Here is a 20,499-nt window from a genome sequence, read left to right as displayed (position 1 = left end):
GTGTATTTCTCCCTTTTCCCATTGCACAGCTTGACCCGCAGGAAGTGCCTGCGCCAAGCAGAGGAGTCTTCTGCGCTCTGTGTGGGGGTGCTCAGGCCCAGCGGCCCCATAGTCCTAGGAATGGCCGACGGAGACTTGCTGGTGCTGCAGCCTGGAGCCGAGAGCTTCCAGCAGAACCCGTGAGTTGGAGGAATGGCGGCCCTCGAGGGGCTGGGGGAAGACATCTCTGGGTGGTGGAACAGTCTTCCTTCCATGGCTCCAATGCTGATCTTCTTCATCTCCATCCCAGATACACAGACAAAGTGTGGGATATCCAGCAGCACGTGAGCTTTGACATATCTGTGTCCGAGGAAGAGGAGGAGGAGGAGGGGCATATATTTCACATCTGGGACTCCGTGCACAGCCCAACCTTGTTCAAGATGGTGAGTGGCCACTGAGTGGCCCAGGTGGGAATCGCCACAGGATTTGGCCAATTGCTGATCTCTGAGCCTGCCAGGCTGCATCTACCTGCATGTTGTTGTTTAGTCGTTTAGTTGTGTCAGACTCTTTGTGACTCCATGGACCAGAGCACGCCAGGCACTCCTGTCTTCCACTGCCTCCCACAGCTTGGTCAAACTCATGCTGGTAGCTTCGAGAACACTGTCCAACCATCTCGTCCTCTGTTGTCCCCTTCTCCTTGTGCCCTCCATCTTTCCCAACATCAGCGTCTTTTCCAGGGAGTCTTCTCTTCTCATGAGGTGGCCAAAGTATTGGAGCATCAGCTTCACAATCTGTCCTTCCAGTGAGCACTCAGGGCTGATTTCCTTAAGAATGGATAGGTTTGATCTTCTTGCAGTCCATGGGACTCTCAAGAGTCTCCTCCAGCACCAGAATTCAAAAGCATCAATTCTTCGGCGATCAGCCTTCTTTATGGTCCAGCTCTCACTTCCATACATCACTACTGGGAAAACCATAGCTTTAACTATATGGACCTTTGTTGGCAAGGTGATGTGTCTGCTTTTTAAGATGCTGTCGACCTGCATAACCCCTGCTTATTATTGGTGGATTGATTGCATTGACAACCCACCTTTTTCTCAAAGGGAGCTCAAGGTGACTTTCATGGTTCTCCCCCATTTCATCCTCACAGCAACCCTGTGAGGTACGCTAGGGGAAAGGGGGAAGTGACTGGCCCAGGGAGCTCCATGTGGGGGACCTGAGCTCAGGTTTCCCAAGTCCTAGCGGAAACTATGTACAAAGTCTCCTGATGCCTTTAACACTTTGAAAGAAGTGCCCAGGGATAATATCAGCTCAGAAAGCAGCTCCTTTGGTGGCTTTAAGCAAGCATATATGTGTGCAGGCCTCAGGCCTGGGGGTGGGGGGTGGTCAAATGTGGTTCTGCAGGCCTCCCCAGATTGCTCACTCCACATCTGAACTTCCTGCTACCCACCCTCATTCCAGATACTTCCTGGTTTTTGCAGGAATTGTTCCACCTAGCTGTCCAGTCCAAAAGGAGATCCTGCAGCTCAGTTGTCATTGTGGCATGGCTGCCTCAGTTGTTCTGTGATGTTGTGCCCTTGGTCTGACCAGCTCAGAACTCCCAAGGCAGGTGGAACGTGGGTCTTCTGCCAGGAGAGACCTGCTAATTTCTTGAGTTGCCCTTTCCTCACCAGAGCCGTCTTCTGTTTGTTCCTTTAGAGGGTAACCGAATCTGGGAAGTTAGAGGACACAGACGCCCTGGAGAAGATACCATGGGTACCCAAAAGGCCCTCTGTCTGGGTCACTGTTGCCCGGCAGGTCAAAGGTGAGGCCGAGACCAGGTTCCTGCTTATCCCAGTCTCACTTTTATATTTTGAGAGAGACTTTTGCTCAAGCAAAATGCCACTCTTGCACTCAGAAGCTTTTTGTTGCTCAGTGTTGTGTGGACATACTTGAAACTATAGGGGTGTCCCCTGCTTGGCAACCCCAGAGGAGCCCGTGTTGACGGCCTGCCCCTGGAATGAAATCACATTTAATGGGCTTAAAACATTTGATATCTTAAGATTCCAACAAGGTGCAATAATTTTGTAGGTTCTAACTGGGTGGAGATTGGCACAGTGTAGGGGTAGCCGAAGGTCACTCTCCCCAAAACTCCAGACTGCAATTCCCATAGGCCTCAGCTAGCATGGAAGTTGTAGTCAAATGAGATCTGGCAGGCACCCTATTGGCTACTCCAGCACAGAATACGAAAAGCCCTGTAAAAGACAGCCGAAATCAGTTTGCCTTAGAAAGGTGGATGTGTAAGTGGTAGATTTTGGATACGGGCTTGTGGGCACCTGGTTGGCCACTGTGAGAACAGAATGCTGGACTATAGGCCTGATCTAGCAGAGCTCCAGCTGATTTGAAAGGAGTGGAGTTAGGGTTGGAGTGAGAGATGCACTCTTAATTCTGGCTTTTCCATTGGGGCAGGTAAACTCCTATTATGCGCAGACTCTGAAGGATGCCTCTGGACTCAGACCCGGCAGACTGAGGAGAGAGTGGATAAATGGAAGCCTGACGGCTGGCAGAGGAAAAAGGCAAGTCCTAGGGATGGGGGGAGAAGAGGGGATGAATGGGGACCCACCTGCGCCTGAATCATCAGCCTGAGCAGCAGCCTGATGCCTCCCGGGTGCAATTTTGAGTCACGTGCCTGTGGAAGTGACAGGGATTTTGAGCCCTTGCCTACCTCTGGGGCCTGATCCAGTTTGGAGATGTTTCCATAGAGTTCACTTGCAGTGCATCCACATCGAGGGGAACTGCAGTTCTGTAAAGGAAGGTCGTTTTAGGTCTTTTAGCAGGAAAATCGAAGCTTCCTCAACAAACCTACAGTGCCCAAGGTTATGCAATGTAAACCAAAAGAGCAGACGTTGCTTACAAAACAGTCTTATGTTTGTGGCATGGATGCACTTTTGTTCTTCTGGTGGAGCAGGAAAATCCTGCCTTGTGGGGAACAATGGAAAAAGTCCACTGGAATTCTGCCGACTTTGCTTTTTTTGTACCACAAACCAGACTCTTAATTTACATGCTATTTTTTAATGAGATGAAACTGCCCTGAGTGCATTACATACATTCATCATGCTGTGTTTAGACTGGTTTGTTTTTAAAATGTGAACCACTTTGAGCACAGATGCATTTTAGTAAAAACAGTGTAATAGTTAGTATGACTGTGAGTATGCAAAGTGACTTTAAAAATGCACTCGGGGCTTGAGAACTGGGACTTCCTTAATTGGCCTGAATCCTCAGGGTCACAGAGAGGGTGGGGTAAGGCAGTGTGATCTCTCTCTCCCCCCCCTGTGGCCCCAAGGAAGCATATTCCAAGCCCTAGCAAACTTTAAAAAAAATTCTTCTGGGTCTGCTGTTACTAGATTCACAATGACAAAATCACAGCCCTGCATGTCCTCGGAGACAGGATTGTAACAGCATCACATGACCGAGATGTGAAGATTTGGGATGGCAACACTATGAAACTGGTGAGTAACGTCACACTCCCCTTCCTCTCCCTGTGGGGCATTTCTTACATAAGAGTCCTGGGAATTGTAGCTCTGTGAATGGTTAACCTACAGTTCCCAGGATTCTTTTGGGGTAGGGAATCATGTCTTATATGCCTTAAGTGTTGTTGTTTTTCAACGATTGTAAATTTGCTTCAGGATGTAAATAAAGCACAATATATATATGAATTCAACAAATCTAACCTCTTCCCCATCTTTCATTTCTGTATGCAAAGCTTTTCTCCTAACCCTTCCTTGTTCTCTATCCTGTTTTCTTTACACAGCTGGGCCAGTTCCGATGCCATGGGCCAGTTTCACAGCTCCAGCCTTGGATCGATGCAGACTCCTCCCTTTTTCTCTATGCGGGTGACACTCTGGGCAACGTTTACTCCTTAGAGTGGGGCTCCGTCTCTGCTTGAGGAATGTGTCTTCCTGGGGGGAGCTCCTGCCAGCAACCTCTTAAGCCTGGCACTTCTCCTTTCCAGACATGAATGCAGCTGTTTCGCTGCTACCTCCTCAGCCTTGCCCCACCCTCTCAGCAGCTGGAATCTGCAGATCCCGCCTGGCTTCTTAGTTGATGTGGAGGCTGTGATTCTGCCGCAGCCTATGCTTGCTTAGCAACTGTAGGCCACAAAGATCAGATAACTGTGTGAGGAACCACCTTAGAAACCTGGCTGGAGTCTGGGGTTGAGTCTGGGGTTGTAGCTCCCTTCTACCTAACCACAGAAGTGAAAAACAAGTTTCAGAAGGGCTAAATCTATTGTGTGTACAGATTTCCCTTGCGACCCTTTGCCTTCAAAATACTGTGATGACAAATTTGCAACCACTGATGCCTTCTGTATAGTGTTTTTATTTTGCTAGTGTGCCTTTCCTTATTTTACAAGTCAATTAAGCAATAAAATGGAGCAATGTCAATCATTTTTGTGTTCCTCTGTGCTAAAGAACCTGTACTTAGTAAACAGTGAGGAGCAGCAGGGCTGAGAAATGGCAACGTGGGCTGGTGCTGCACTTTGAAGCCTGGATATTGGGCCTTCAAGGCACAGCATAGGGGCATCTTTGAAAGTCCCTGTGCTTTGTGGCAAGACTTCAGAAGCTCCTTTTGGCTTGGCCGGGTCACCTTTATACTTGTCCCCACATGACATCCTATGCAGTTGACAAAAGGGTTTGTGTGACCAAAATTGCCTTTTGCGTAATAAGAGAGATGTCCTGAGCTGAAACTCTGCTTTAAGGCATGGAATGGGGAAGCTTTCTGAGACAAGAGGCCCCCATTCTTTCATTGCATGCCTTCCTGGGAGGAGGGAGAGAACATGCCAGTAGAGACTGAGGCCACCACTCCACAACCATATAGCAAGAAGGAGAGTCCGGTACCCCCCTGACACTCAGCAAAGGAGGCACCTGGGCCTTTGCAATCCACTGTTTCAAAGGCCTTGAGGCATCGCCTTCCTTCAGCCTCTCCTCATCTTGCTTCAAGGTGATTCCAGAGCACTTGGCAAACATCAGAAGAGGCGTGTTACTACTGACCAATCTGCAGAAGCGGCAGTTGTGGGCTTAGAAGGGTGAGGAAATGGGTGACACACCTTAAACCCAAGGGTGGGAAGGGCTTTTGAAATGACTTGAGAAAGGGTTTGCAGGCCTACAGCGCACTGCTGCTCCAAAGTCTTCCTAACACAACACCATAGCCTGTTTTCTACAAAAGGGGTGCCTTCGTCAACTCCCTTAACAAGGCCAGTGTATTAAATCAAGTTTTAATCAACTGCACTCTAGGAATAAAATTCTATGGAAGGAGGTCAAGTTCTTAAGTCTCTCAGCTTGAAGGCACTTGAGACGTCAGCTTGGAAAAAAATGAGGCCTGTGGTTTTTCTTCTGCATCGCCTGAACTTCACCAGAGCTGGGTGAAATTGAAGCGCACCTTGAGGAGGTACTTCATGCGCACCTGCCGTGGGTCGTAGACAATGAACTCGTTGTAGTTCAGGGTGTAGCCGTTGGGGTTCACCACCCCGGTTTCTGCAGCAGGGCCCAGGGGGACCAGAGCCCCATGGCTGCCAGGGAAGGAAAAAGAGAACACAGTGTTTAGAAATTCATGTTGCACACAAGCACCCATGTTCCTTGCCCGCGCCAGGAGTGTTTTTAATCAGAGATCTTGTTACAGGTAGGTAGCCGTGTTGGTCTGCCGTAGTCAAAACAAAATAAAAAAATTCCTTCCAGTAGCACCTTAGAGACCAACTAAGTTTGTTATTGGTATGAGCTTTCGTGTGCAAACTTAGTTGGTCTCTAAGGTGCTACTGGAAGGAATTTTTTTATTTATTCAGAGATGCATGGAAATGCCCTGGTCCACAAATCTCTCTGCTGCCTTAAGGACAGCCTTTGAATTTTCAGCCAGGTAGGCTTCCTCCACCTACTCCAAACTCACAGTGTCGTGCTGTTGGCCGGGGCCATTTTGCCAAGCCCTTTGGTGCAATGTTTGCTGCTCAGCAGTTTCTCCGCTTCAGGGTTTGCCTCCAACAGTTCGTTGCATTCGCCCAGAGCTACCTGCGGAGGCGGGAGAGCAGAACTTCATCCCCAGCTCATGCATACATCACTTGAATATTTAAAACACTGTAGCTGAACTCCTGTAAATGGCCTCTAATTTGAGAAGTGATCAGAAGGAGGAGGAATATGTGGCGGTGATGGGTTCTGGGGATACTGGTTTTAAAAGATTGAGCCCCAGGTCTGGCCCAGGCACACCTCCCCCTTTCCCTTCCGCTTTTTAAAAGTTATTTTAACATTTTGTTTGGTGTTTTTTAATGTAATATGTCCAGTTGTCCTGTAAGCAATGTATGGGGTAGTGCCATCTCAGCTCACTGCCATCTTAACTGCACAGAGGCAATGTATGGGGTAGTGCCATCTCAGCTCACTGCCATCTTAACTGCACAGAGGCACTTGTCTTAATATTACGGTAGTTATCAATTCTTGCATTTGGATCCCAAAGAGCTCTGAGTGGGGGACAGTGTTCTCCCCCATCTCACTTACTCCCCACAACAACCCTGTGAGGCAGGTTAGGCCGAGAGGCAGTGACTTGGTCCAAGTGGGGATTTGAACCCTGGTCTCTCCCAGGTCCTAGTCAGATGCTCTAACCACTATGGCTAATTTGTACTGAACCAGCAGTTCTTGCCAGTAAGCTAAAGGCTAGTCAGAGGGTTCAATCCATCCACAGAGCCCATAACACCCCACTGTCACTCCTCAACAAGTCCTTTCCCTCCGAAAGTCAGCCTAAACTGGGCCTACACTCTGCAAATTTGAATCACAGGGCTGCCCCACCCCAAGTCTTTTATGTTCTTATTTACACTCCAGGGAAGGCTAGAGCTGGGGTAAGCAGTTATTCTGGACTACAGTTCCCTTCTTTCCCCTTTTTTCTTTAATATATATTTATTAATTTTTGCATAAAGTTTCCAAAAAACATACATCATGTTTTCTTATCTTATACAATGTTTTGGACTTCCATCCACCACATCTGAAGATTTTTCAGTCTTTATCACTTAATCTGCATTTCATTAGTTTCACTATTACAGTGGTACCTCGGGTTAAGTACTTAATTCGTTCTGGAGGTCTGTACTTAACCTGAAACTGTTCTCAACCTGAAGCACCACTTTAGCTAATGGGGCCTCCCACTGCCGCTGCACCGCCGTAGCACAATTTCTGTTCTTATCCTGAAGCAAAGATCTTAACCTGAAGCACTATTTCTGGGTTAGCAGAGTGTGTAACCTGAAGCATATGTACCCGAGGTACCACTGTACTTTTAATCGTCTTTCACTAATAATTCTCTTCATGCTTTTCTCTGCAATATTTCACATAGACCTCCTTACAAAACTTCTTGTAGTCCTACTATCGTAATCTGCTGATTACAATTACTTTTCAAATAATTCACATATTTACTCCAGTCCTCCAAGAATCTCTGATCCTGCAGGTTTCGAATCCTTCCTGTCATTTTATCTAATTCTCCATAGTCCATTAATTTCATCTGCCCTTCATTCCCTTTTTGTGTGTGCATATAAATTGTGATTTTTTTAATTACTTAGTTTTGATACCGCTTGGTATTAAAACACCTCTAAGTGGTGTGCTCCCCCCTCCCCAAAAAAAAATCCCTGAAGAAACAACAGACAACTTAAAATGAAATATTACAAAAACACACAGTTACATATAAAGCCTGGAGCTGATGGGAATTGTAGTCTATGTGTGCAGGCGCTCTTGCCCCTCCTCCCAAAATGGGATGCAAATCTCACCTCCGACAGCAACAGCAAGCCAACGTCTTTCTCGCGGGTGGCAAAGCAGTAGTTGGCACTCTTGGAGGACATGTCAGCAAAGTAGATCCCTTTCCCAAACTTGAAGGGAAGGAAAGGAAGGTCAGTAAGTCAGCCCTGCCGTGAGCTGAGCCAGGAGCAACAGGCCAAGAGCTCAGCAGAGGACAAAGTGGGGAGACTCACCATGTAGCCAGTGACGGGGGCTTCCGGGGGGGCCACCCGCAACCCGCAACTCAATATCCCTGCCCAGTTACCCAGGCGCGATCCGTGCCACAGCAGTGTCCTGAGAAAGGGGAAGAAGCCCAGAAGAGAATCACAATGGGGATCTCTAGGTTGAGAGCTAGCATGGTGTCTCAACCTGTGGGTCCCCAGATGTTGTTGGACTACAACTCCCATCATCCCTGAGCTCTGGCCTTGCTAGCTAGGGGTGATGGGAGTTGTAGTTCAACAACTTCTGGGGACCCACAGGTTGAGAAAGGCTGGATTAGAGGTTACAGTGCTGGGCTAGGATTTCAGGAGGGTTGGACTAGATGAGCCTTGGGGGTCCCCTTCCAACTCTACAATTCTAGAATGATATGACTCATGAGAGCCAGGTTCAAATCCCCACTTGAGTCATGAAGCTCACTGCAAGACCTTGGGCCAGTTGCTCGCTCTCAGGCTAATGTACCTCGCAGGGTTGTTGTTGTTGTGAGAAGAGAATCATAGCACTGTAGAATTCGAAAGGACCCTGAGGGTCATCTAAGTCCAACCCCCTGCAATGCAGGAATACACAGCTGTCCCATACGGGGATTGAACCTGCAACCTTGGGGTTAGCAACACCATGCTCTAACCGACTGAGCTATCCAGGACGGATATGTAGGCCACACTTTTGAGCTTCTTGGAGGAAAGGTGGCCTATATAAATGCAATAAATAAATAAAAACAGGCTCAAGTGGGGTGTCTCTCTCTCCCCCCACCCCGCTCCTTCCACTCACCGGTTGGGGAGGTCAGAGCGGAAGGTCGAGTCTGGATCAGAGCCCTCCTTGTTCAGCACAAAGGCCTCCAGCAGCGTCATGGTGTAATCTTGGTGCGTGGGAGCATGAGTGGACAACAGGTAGCGCTCTAAGACCTGAGAAGGAGTAGGGAGCTATCAGAGGAGAAGCAACAACTCCCCAAATATTTTAATTTTTTTAAAGCATGGGCAGAGTTTTCCTGGGACTTCCCCTCCCGGCCCAGTCCCCTTCCCCCACATACTGGGAAGTCAGGGCTATCCCTCTCCAAAGGTTGAATCTCACAGCTGAGGCCACGATAGTTCCGGTCCAGCGGGTGCTCCTTGTCCAGCTGCTCTGACCGCACCAGTTTAATGGCAGCACGGATCTCGCCAAGAGCCTTGAGGGACAAAAGGAAAGCAGGCGGGAGTGGCAGGAGCATTTTCACAGGACAGCAGGACCACCAGCACTACCCAAATTGATCCAGCCATGGTGGGCATCTTCTGTCTGTTGATTGATTGATTGATTGATTGATTGGGATAGTCTCAAACAGTTCCTTCTCCCACCCCCCATCTGGAATGAGGGGAGTTAGGAGGCTTGAGGCTCAGTCACTCATTGCTCCAAATTTGCATGGGGCGGAAATTCAATTTCCTTTAAAAAATATATATTTACAATTTTGTTGAGATTATTAGTAAATTAAATAAGAATGAAGAACAAAGAAAGAATATGTCATGTCATAGCCTTAATTATATCTTATGGGTTATTTTGTTATTGCGGTTCTTCCTTGCTTTTTAAAATATATATATATATATATATATTAAAATGAAATTCCCTTTCCTAGCATGATCTTGGCCAGATACTTGGGGAATCCCATTCATTCCCCCCACTTCAGTTGCGCATTTGAGCGCTCTTACCTCCAGCAGCTGGGCCTTCTCCTGCAGCTCCTCTTCTGTGCTGATCAGTGGAGGAGTCCTCAGTCTGCAAAAGGGGATCGGGGTGGGGGCACAGACTTTAGGAAAGGTTGCAGAAACGAAGGGGAGGGGTATATACATGCATTGGATTTTGCACTCCATAAACACTGTTCTGCACTTGCAAAGAATTGGTCCTTTCGTGTGGCAGCAACTGCTCTCTGCAACTCCCCAGTTATGAAATATTAGGCAGGTACCTTCACTGTTGATGTTTTCAACAGCTGCTACAAACCTTGTTAAGGAATGCCTATCCACGCGGGGAATTTTACCATATATACTTGGTTTAAAACTGTTGAGTTTATCTATATTTTGGTACACCTTATTCTAGTTTCTAATGCTTGATTTGATCAATATTTTCTTATGTGCCTATGTAAAGCACGCAGAAGATTGTTGTTGTTGACAACATAAAAAGAGCCTGGTGGATGAGGCAATTGTTCCTTCTGCATCCACATCGTGGCAGGAAGGTGTGGGGGAGGCATATATTGCATGATCACGAATGACTTGGAAAGGGGGCTGAGAAGCACCAAATATTTGTGCACAATGCTGTACGGAGTTTTGAGTATAGAGAGACAACAGAGTCCCATCCCTGAGCCACTGGGAGCCCAAGGTAAGGAGGGTTGCCCCTGACCCGGCAGCACTAACCCAAAATCATGGGGAATCCGCGTGTAGAATTCATTGCAGGCCTCCACCAGGGAACGGCCGGTCTGCTTCCGCTTGAGACACGCCTCTACCTTTTGCAGAGATTGGTACCCTGCGCTGATCTGTTCAGCCGTCAGCTTTCCTGGAGGGGACATGGGAGAGAGAGGAACTCAGCCCAAGGTATTTCTGTCTGCCCCCCAAAAGTTACTCGGCTTTATGCCTTAACTTGCCCAGGCATGCAGCCCATTTGAAATGAAATGGAAAGCAACAATTCTCCCAATGGTGTAGAGCAGTGGAATTAAAACAACAACCACTAGGGGCTCGCACCCCTGCACATGCCACTCCCCTGCACGTGACCCCCCTTGCCTAAACCACAACTATTCACCCCTCCCTTTACACTTTGCTGCCACCGCTATTGTGGGGGAAGGAGAAAGAAAGGGCCAAAGTCTACTGGCGGCCATGAGAACTGTAGCGTGACGACATCCTTAGGGTTTTATTATATAGTATGAGACATTTGCTTCCAGGTTTCACTCCAAACGTAAGAACACAAGAAGAGCCTGCTGGATCAGGCCAATGGCCCATCCAGTACCCAGTAGTCAACCAGATGCCTGTGGGAAACTCGCAAGCTGGATTCGAGCATGAGAACACTCTCCCCTCTTGTGGTTTCCAGATTTCTGTATTAAAAGATTTCCTCTTTGCCGCTCTTCTCTCTTTAGAGCTCCTGAACGAAGTTAGATATAAAAGTGACAAGTTAGGGCCACTTGCCTAGAGGAGCCTTCTTGGTGTCATACTTCATCTCCACCACCATTTCCTCCATGGTGCGGATGCTACAAATCAGCTCCACCAAGGCCTGAACTCGTGGGTCCAGCTGTGACACAGGCTTGGGGCACGAGGCTGTCTTCTGCGAGGCAGCTTTCTCTTCCTTCTGGAAAGAATGTAAAGCTTAAAGTTTATGAGGCAGAGCGTCCTTCAGCCACAAGACCTCCCCTCCCTGCTCTTTCCCTCCCTGAACTCTCACTGCATCATTGGCTTCATAGTCCAGGTGGAGAATATCATATTTGCCAGGAACCTTCTGGAAGCTGCAACGCTTGGTCCACTCATTCTTGGTTTTGTCCAAAAACCTAAAAGAGGTAGAGGAAAGAAGACACGAGACCAGTTCAAGGAGGGCAGGCATTGGATGGGATGGGGGAATACCTCCAAAATTATCAATGTGACTCACTTTTTGGTGAAGATGTCTTTGGCTTTAGCTAAATCTCCAGCACAACTCACAAGCGAGTGCTGACCTGGCTTGCCAACTGAGAAGGAAACAGACAAAGAGAGAATGGGGAAAGGCTAAGAAAAAAACACCATTATAGAGTGTGGGACAGTGGAAGAGACGACGTGTTGCTTTCTGGAGCTGAGAAGAAAGTCCAAGAGCTGTGGCTCCAAGGGGTGGTTTCTACAGAGCCACAACCACACACTTTGGAATGGAGGAAGCAGATAAGAACTATATGGGGCCAATCCAATGCTCTGTCTCCGACAGTGGTCAACCAGATTGCTGGGGCAAAGCTCACAAACAAGACCTGAAAGTGAGATTTCCCATCTTGTTGCAAGCCATCATGAGCAACCAGAGGTTCAACTTTGAACACACCCTTTGAAATCAACGCAAGTAAGAAAGCCATGTCTATTGATTTACATGGGGCTGCTCTGAGTATGACTAACTTTGGATACAACTCCAAAAGTTATACAGCCTCTAGGGGCTCCATCCTCAGCGACTGTGTCATACGATCGCCCCCATGTTCCCGACTCACCACGCCCCCAACGCATCCAGACGCTGTAGTTCCGGGCTCTGTCATCCTCCAACAACTGGATTAGGTAGTATTTGTTGTTGTTGAACTGGAGGTTTGTCTGGGAGGAACCAAGGAGAAGGAAGACGGTGAGAGCAGATCGGTGGCAGCAGCAGCACATTTATTGAATACCCCTCCCTGGAAAAGTTCATCTGGTGCATATGTTATAGTCATGCCTAGCCCTGACCTGGTATGGGGTCCTTGGAGGATAAACCAGATACTCCACAGATTGAGGAACTTGAGGAGCAAGCAGGGTCCCCTAGAACCACAGCTGAAGGACCCTCAGTTGGGAATCTGCTGAAGAACACTTGCGGCTGTCAGAGGAAGAGGTGGAGCCACTTCCCGGTCTCAAATAACTCCAGAGCCCCCAAAGCTCCGGATCTGGGCTGTTGTGCAATTTGAGAAAAGTATCTCCTCGTGAGCAAGTGATGCCCCTCCTTCCCAAGCAAAGTATATATACCTCCCCTCCCCGCAACTGTTTAATCTTCACACCAACCCTGCAATGGTAGGTTAGGCAGAGAGACTGGCTCAAGGTTTATGGGATTTGAACACGAATCTCCCCGTTTGCTTCCATCACCCTGCGCTATACAAGCATCAAGTTTAACTATCCATTAAAATACAGGCGAAAAGTAGCCTACAAGCCCACTCACCTGATTCAACATCACATCATAAACGTCGTCTCCCTCACAATAAACATGGGCCTTGTTTGGGAAGGAAGAGCAGCAGAAAAGAGAGAAGAAAAAAGATGGTTATTTTCAGAGTGAAATGATTAGAAAATAGCGAGCTAGATTGACCAGCCAACTGTTGTGGCCCAACATGCCTGTTCTTAAGTCCCTGGTAAACTTTGACTTCAGAATGGAGGTACTTGTCGTCGTCCCCCACCACCGACCTTGTTGTTGGGCTCCAACTGCCAACAGCCCTGGGGCAATATGTGGGAATTTGTAGACTGGAACATCTGAAAGGCCATAGGGAAGGCCCATCCCTGTTACTCAAAGAGTAGTACAATACTGTGGTATCTTGGTTCTCATACATCTTGGAACCCGAACAATGCAAACCCAGAAGTAAGTGTTCTAGTTTGCGAACTTTTTCCTGAAGCTCAACCTGCTCTGTTTGAGTGCCATGCTTCTGTTTTGAGTGTTACACTGAGGTCTGTCTACTTTTGCTATTTATTTTGCCTTTTGGTGGCTCTTTTTGGTTTGTTATTCTGACTGTGTAGAACCCAGTTCAGCTACACAGGTTGTACAATGACAATAAAGGTATTATTATTATTACTGATTGATTGATTGTGTGACTGCAGTATATTGTTTATTGCTTTCATTTTAGGGTCTTGTTAGATAGTAAAATTCATGTTAAATTGCTGTTTTAGGGGTTGTTTTTAAAAGTCTGGAATGGATTAATCCATTTTGCAGTACTTTCTAAGGGAAAGTGTGCCTTGGTTTTCGAACGCTTTGGTTTTGGAACAGACTTCCGGAACAGAGTTTGAGAACCAAGCTACCGCTGTAAATTAAAAACCACCTCCCTTCTGTTTTTGAACGTGCGTTTTACATGTTTTCAGTCAAGAGGGGCTGCTATTATGAGGCTTAGCCAAGGTGGTGCTCGCCTCCCAATCCCTTCAGCCTCAGACTGACAGGCCGAGGGTCAGGAATGGTAGTCTCAGCAAACTAGAGGCCAACGGTTTTCCATTCATGCCAGTAGGTGCCTTACATTGCCCAGCTTGGCAGAGCATTCTGGATCCACGGGTGCTTTTCCCTTCACTATCAGCGTCCTCACAGCCTCTGCGGGGGGAAAAGAGGAGGTGGGTTGGAGCACAGGTGTGCCGATTAAATTCACCCCATCCCTCACAAACTTGGCATCTACGACGCTACTAGCTAGCCTCTTAAGAACCTCGGCATTTCTTTAAAAATACACACGGTTCTAGTTCCTGAGAGTGTTAATCCTGAGCTGCTTAAAAGCAGGCAGTCCTTTCCGGCAATAAACACAGCCAGCAGCCTCCTGGGAGAGGTGCTTCAGTTCATGCTATAAATCACCACCTGCTTATATCCCCAAGGTCTGAGCTGCTAGGCTCAAGTTGTTGGGGGATTTGGCTGACAGGCCGATCCACTAAGACCTGTTCCATTTGGCTGTTACCCTTGTTATCTGCGTCTCCTTGAGATGCTGCGGTATCTCCTCCGCCCCGGGCCTTCTTAGCAGGAATGGGGCTTTCGGTCCCCGAGATGCTGTTGCTTGGCTGGGATCCTCCGTCCTCAGTCTCTGCAGCGTCTGAAAGAGAGAGAAAAGCCCAGGGTGGAGCAGGCCTGCTGGTTGCAGGTTCTGAAAAGTGGAAGAGAGATTTTGGGAGGCTATGAACTGGTTCTACCTTGGCATAAATATATCCCCATCTATGTATCTCCCAGGGACGTGGGTGGCGCTGTGGGTTAAACCACAGAGCCTAGGACTTGCTGATCAGAAGGCATTTTTATGAAGTTTCCAAAAATATTTCAAAACATTTATCATCATATACATTTTTAAACAAAGTTTCCTCTTGACTTCCCACCCCTCCTTTCCTCATTATTGATTTTTTTAACTTCTTTTTATTAGCTGTTTTATAACACATACCGTATTTTTCGCCCTATAGGACACACTTTTCCCCCTCCAAAAATGAAGGGGAAATGTGTGTGCATCCTATGGGGCGAATGCAGGCTTTCACTGAAGCCTGGAGAGTGACAGGGGTCAGTGCGCACCAACCCATCTCGCTCTCTAGGCTTCAGGAAGCTATCCGCAAGCCTTGGGAGTTCCCACTGGGCTCCCAAGGCTTGCGGACAGCAACCTGCAGCCCGAAACCCGGGGAGCGCAGCGGAGCACGCCCCGGGCTTTGGGCAGCTCTCCGCAAGCCTGGGGAGCCCGGCGGGAGTTCCCGCTGGGCTCTCTAGGCTTGGGGATAGCAGCCTGTTCTGGGGGCTGGGGTCGGGGGAAGCTTGGGCTTCCCCCGCCCCAGCCCCGCGCCTTGGGGGGGAAATATTTTTTTCTTTATTCCCCCCCCCCGAAAACTAGGTGCACCCTATAGGGCGAAAAATACGGTATATTGTTGTTGTCTAAACCCTGCTACCGTTAATTCTTTCAGTAATCCATTGCTTATTTTTCAAATCCTGCCAGTGACTTCATATATGGGTGATAATTTGATGGATAATCCAGTTGTTTCCATGCTTCCTTAATAATAATAATAATAAATTTTATTTATATCCCGCCCTCCCCAGCCGAAGCCGGGCTCAGGGCAGCTAACAACACTAAAACAGTACAACATTATAAAACATTATAAAAATGAATTAAAATCAAAATTAATGGCAACCATAAACTAAAGTCTTGTAAAGATTGCCAAAGGAGGGAGTCAGGCTGCGCCCTGACCAAAGGCCAGGTGGAACAGCTCTGTCTTGCAGGCCCTGCGGAAAGATGTCAAGTCCTGCAGGGCCCTTGTCTCTTGTGACAGAGCGTTCCACCAGGTTGGAGCCGCAGCCGAAAAAGCCCTGGCTCTAGTTGAGGCCAGCCTAACCTCTCTGTGGCTTAAACACTTCATCAACATGTCCTCTTGATTTCACTGTTAATTTCGCCATTTCAGCCCCGCCCCCTCTCCATTCTGCACCCGGGCAATGAAAAGGCATTATTGGAAGGGAAGGGAACATTTTGGCCTGGCAAAAACATTCAAGGTGGGTGCAATGCAGGGCTGCAGCACAGGGAGAGTCCTACAGGCATGCTAGGTCCACAGGCCTGAGCTTCCCAACCTTTCTTGCTGGCCTTTCTTGCAACGTTACTCTGAAGCCTCAATGAGGACTGGAAGAATGCAAAGTATTATCACCAACGTAAAACCCTACATCCTTGTACCTGACTCCCTGCGTTCCATCAGACGTTCAAACCCAGTCTGGCTGTTGGTCTGCACCATGCGGGCTGTGTCCAGCTTGTAGCGTGTCCGCCCAACCATCACTTCCACTGTGGGTTCTCCGTGGCCATTCCTGGCGGCCTGCAGGGCCAGGCAGGTGTCCACAGGGTAAGGAAGCCACTCGCCTTCTTCGTCTCCTCGCCAGCACCAAACAAAATCTGGACCGGCACAGTGACAGGGAGAGAGCAGGAGGAGAGAAGATTTCTCAGTCAAAACCTGGCAAAGCAAATCCTAAGGGACTAGGAGGCATTTTCTAGCAATCCTTCAGTGGGGAGAAATGGGCAAATGAGCATGTGCTCAGAGGAACCCTTGCCTTCAGGGCAAAGGGCACAAGAGGGGTGGTTTTGATGGTGCTGGACTCCAACTCCCATCAGCCACAGGCAGCATGGTCAGGAATGATGGACATTGTAGTCCAACACGGTCTGGAGGGCCACATGTTCCCCATCCCTGTGCTAAGGGCCAAAACCTGCAGTGATGCCCCCACACTGCCCAATGAGGCTTTGCCACCCAACATGGGCTGCATTTAACCTGCTGACACACCCCTGTCTGCACTGAGCAGCAAACCTGTCTCGCATTTGGAATGTGATGCTGTAGGTGATGCTGCAGCCAGGGAAAGCACCATGAAAAGCACTTTGCATTTTATTCCAGGAACTCATGGTGGGATCCATGGAGGTTCCCAGGCTGTCTCTCATCCATGTGCTGACCAGACGGACCGACCTACTCAGCTTCCTCACAGCAGTTGCATCACTGCATGACTTCAGACCAGACCCCTGGAAGCTTTCAGTGTTTAAACTGCAAATGGACTTCATAGCAAACCCCTTTGAAGGCGTGTACTGTGGCCTTTCTGAAGTTTTGCCTGAAGTCATAAGTGTTAGAATTCCAGCTCCATGATTGCAGTCATGGGATTGTTGTCTATCACATGACAGTGTATGTTTTGACTCCACAAAGTGGGAAGCGACGGATACAGGATGTTTGTGTCACTGTGTTTCGTGAAGTGGGATTATTGTCCTTTGTTTTTTCTCTTTGCTGTCTGATGTTAGAGAGAGAGGGAGCCATGTTGCAGTGATCTCTGTGTGTTTATATGTAAATAAAGTAGATTAGCCAAAATGCTGAGTTGCTGAGGTCTGTTACGCAAGATGCGAAGACTCTGCAGATCCCTAAGTGTGCAGATATCTGTTGGCATCGGTTGCTGTGATGTTTGGGCAGAAGAAAGCTTTCGAAGCTCCCGAACGATTGGCCAGGATGGAGGGAACATGCCAGTCAGGCATGTGTCTCTGCCAAGGTCCTACTCGAGAGTAGGAATAGCTCCTGACAATAAGGACATCAGGCGACTGACAGGTGTGTGGCCTTGCTCATCTGTCAAAGTTGGCCCATGGGAAAGAAAAGACTCTTGGTCCGCTGGCGGGATCCACTAAGAAAATGCAAGAAAATTAAGTTTGCTCACAGGAATCCTGATCCCGCACAGCTGCAGCAACACGCGATTCCAGCCCCGTCTGTTTGTTCCGTTGCAGCATCTTGCGCAGGTCCACACAGGACTCCCCAATGTCCGCAGAGAGCTTCCCGGCTCTGTAGGAAATGCAGAAGCCTCCAATGTCATCACCCTGACTCAATTCGGCCTGCCTTCTCCATGTGTGGGGGTCAACAATGGGAGCACCAATGTGGTGAAGGGGCCTGGCTCAGAGGGAGAGCATCTGCTCCACATGCTGAGAGTCCAGGTTCGATTCCTGGCATCTCCAAATAGAGATTTTTTGGGAGGGGGAGGGGGATCCTTTCTGCCAGTCAATGAAAACAACACTGACTTAGATGGACCAATGGTCTGGCTTGATATAAGGGAACTTCCAGGTGAGGAATGATGGGAGTTGTCATCTAGCATCCAGAGCAGCCTTTCTCAACCACTGCCCCCTCCCAAATGTTGTAGGACTACAACTCCCATCATCCCTAGCTACTGGTCAGGGATGATGGGAGTTGTAGTCCAGCAGCATCTGGAGATCCAAGGTTGAGAAAGGTTGATCTGGAGTGCCACAATCCCCATCATCTCCAGATAGGGTTGGGGAAAGACCCTCAACTCCTGGAGAGATGCTGCCAGCCAATGTCTAGTGACCCAGTGATCCGACTCCCAATATTAAGCAGCTTCCTGCGCCAACTCACCGGGCTGCCTGGCTTAGGATCTCGCTCTGCTCAGGCAAGAACTGCTGCCACCTCTTGCCAGGGGTCTCCCACTCCCAGCGCAGCTCCAACTCAGCCCCGGCAGTGCTGGGCTCCCCATTCTGGCGCTCGGGGGCCTTCCGCTTCCGTCTCATCCCTGCGGCGGCGGCAGAGCATGCAAAGAAGGCTGAGTCGACACCTCACACAATCACCTAAACGAGGAAGCCGAAGTGTCACTGGGGATCATTGCAGATGACCTCTACAGCAAGAAGCTCAGTTGGTTAGCGTGAGGTGCTGATAGCACCAAGGTTGCAGGTTTGATCCCCATATGAGACAATTGCATTGCAGGGGTTGGGACTAGATGATCCTCAGGGTCCCTTCCAACTTTACAAGTCTATGATTTACTTTACAAGTCTATGATTCTTCAAGCACAGGCTTCAGAACTACATGCCTTACTATGGCAAATACTTACTAAGAGTTTTGTGGCACCTTATACAGGTATAGACCAAAAAAATTATTGCAACAGAAGCCACTGAGAGCCCACTTGGCCGTATGTGTGGAAAGTTGTAGCATCACTTCCTGCTTTTGCGGGGTGGGGGCGTTCAGGCCGGGCACAGCCAATGGGGCTGTTCTGTCTGAGTGGGCACACCTTTGTGCCACGGACTGCCTTTCTGCCAAGGCTTCCCAGGCAGGATGCAATTTTAAAATACTAAATCAAATGATGCAAAGTCCTCTCAGGTCGATGGCAGACTTAAGGAACCCTGGGGAAGCAGGGTGGGCTGCCCCAACAGATCTCTTAAGCCACTGGCAGTTCTGTCAGGAGCCGGTGGTATTTACTCCCTGGCTGTACTGGGTCAGGCCCTCCTTCTGCCTTCCCTCAGACCTTTATGAAGCCACAACAGGGAAGCCTGTGGCTACTCCCCTCTCTCTGGGTCCCATTCCCACTAGGGAGAGGACAAGGAAGAGGAGCAGAAGATTGGCAGAGCGACCCTTCCTGGGCTTGGCAGATGCCCAACAAGGCTGGCACCCAATGCTGCTCATGTTTACAATTCCTGCACAGGAACAGGAATTGTAAACATGGTGGCCAAAAGGTACCGAAATGAAGCAAACACAGAAATGTCACCAACCGTAACTCTTGCACATCACTGCCTTTATGGCCCCGATGTTCATAATTCTTATGTACAAGCACACACAAGCAAACCATTGCTGTTATGTTCACACAAGAGGACGTTTCATGCACCCAATGAAAAAGCTCCTGCTGCAATAATCACGCTGGTCTTTTTGCCGGAATTCACCTGTGCTTTACCTACCGAACTTCACCAACATTTATCTGGCCCAGGAGGACTGTTTCAAATCAGCTGCGGTGAAATGCATTCGTCACATGCCCTCGAGACACCATTTCCGCCCCACTATGATCCCGCAGATAGAAACCCGACTCCGGGGAAGTCCGGATTCCTCAGCCACCGCGGTGATGCCGACCCCCCAGCGTGACCAAACCTTGCTAATCGTAATAAAAACTAAAGATATGGTGACAATCAGTCAATCAACTGGTGTGCATTATTTCCCAGGACACACCCCTGGCTCTTCTGGGGCTGAGCTCTTGATCTGAATTGCCCTGCCCGACCTGGCCTCTTAACCCCCTCCAGCCCACTTCCCTAATTCCTTGATCCTGAACATCTGAGCCTGCAAGCAAGCTGGTGATCTGCCTCCCGCTTCCTTTTATTTTTTTTTAATCTACCGCTCTGTGCAATATTTTCCATCGATCTCCCTCCCTATTTTTATGCATTAACACCCCCCCCCCCGCGCTTGAATAGGCAGACCCGCTTTTCCAACTTACCTGTTCCGCGTTGCCTTCTCTTTTTTGCAGCTATTACGCGGCTGCAAACAGCGCCTTTTTCCTGCTCCCGGGGAACGTTCCACGGGCCAACCCCTTTTTACTTCATTTGCATACGTCTGTTTTGCATGCTACGCCTCCGGCGAATCGATAAAAAGCAATCTGCGTGCGCACGCGTAGGGGACCTCCAGCTTGTTTGACGCTTTTGCACCATTGAGGAGGCGGGGAAATGCAAATTTAGAAGCGTTGCGTGATGGTCGCAGCTCACAGTTTAGCATTTCCCTCCCTAGTGTTTCTTTTATCTCACTATTATTATTATTTGTTACAGTTCCGAGATTGAGGCCAGGAAGGACCGGGCCAATATATGGATTCCAATATAATGGATTCTCCACACCATGACCTTGTTGGCGAGTAAACACCGGACAATATATATTAGAATAAGGCTTCACTT

General features: G+C 48.7%; 2 protein-coding genes across 5 annotated transcripts in view; one reads left to right on the top strand and one right to left on the bottom strand.

The window, feature by feature from the left end:
* TEP1 (telomerase associated protein 1) overlaps positions 1-4,400 on the top strand; it is a 55,600-nt gene extending 51,200 nt beyond the window's left edge. For all 3 annotated transcript variants that reach the window (XM_083710509.1, XM_083710510.1, XM_083710508.1), the window contains exons 51-56: positions 30-179; positions 290-422; positions 1,675-1,780; positions 2,425-2,531; positions 3,360-3,464; positions 3,767-4,400. In XM_083710509.1, coding sequence (XP_083566635.1) covers positions 30-179; positions 290-422; positions 1,675-1,780; positions 2,425-2,531; positions 3,360-3,464; positions 3,767-3,901 — 736 coding nt within the window. In that variant the 3' untranslated portion in view covers positions 3,902-4,400. The remainder of the gene's footprint in view (positions 1-29; positions 180-289; positions 423-1,674; positions 1,781-2,424; positions 2,532-3,359; positions 3,465-3,766) is intronic.
* On the bottom strand, positions 4,317-20,209 carry PARP2 (poly(ADP-ribose) polymerase 2). Of its 2 annotated transcripts, none has more exons than XM_083710511.1 (19): positions 20,052-20,209; positions 18,218-18,426; positions 17,514-17,635; positions 16,015-16,227; positions 14,287-14,418; positions 13,864-13,934; positions 12,810-12,860; positions 12,124-12,220; positions 11,553-11,628; positions 11,352-11,454; positions 11,099-11,258; positions 10,337-10,475; positions 9,641-9,704; positions 8,992-9,126; positions 8,733-8,866; positions 7,943-8,042; positions 7,742-7,840; positions 5,893-6,011; positions 4,317-5,521 (listed from the first exon to the last, which is right to left on the bottom strand). In XM_083710511.1, the coding sequence occupies exons 2-19, from the start codon at positions 18,367-18,369 to the stop codon at positions 5,362-5,364; spliced, it is 2,127 nt and encodes a 708-aa protein (XP_083566637.1). In that variant the 5' UTR covers positions 18,370-18,426; positions 20,052-20,209; the 3' UTR covers positions 4,317-5,361. The 2 variants fall into 2 exon arrangements, with proteins under 2 accessions (XP_083566637.1, XP_083566638.1); XM_083710512.1 differs by lacking the exon at positions 20,052-20,209 and adding an exon at positions 19,525-20,011.
* Positions 20,210-20,499: the final 290 nt, after the last annotated feature.

Source organism: Podarcis gaigeae (assembly GCF_964106915.1).
Source record: "Podarcis gaigeae genome assembly, chromosome: 13".
In the NCBI taxonomy this organism is placed as follows: domain Eukaryota; kingdom Metazoa; phylum Chordata; class Lepidosauria; order Squamata; family Lacertidae; genus Podarcis; species Podarcis gaigeae.
This window is presented reverse-complemented; position numbering and strand designations above follow the sequence as displayed.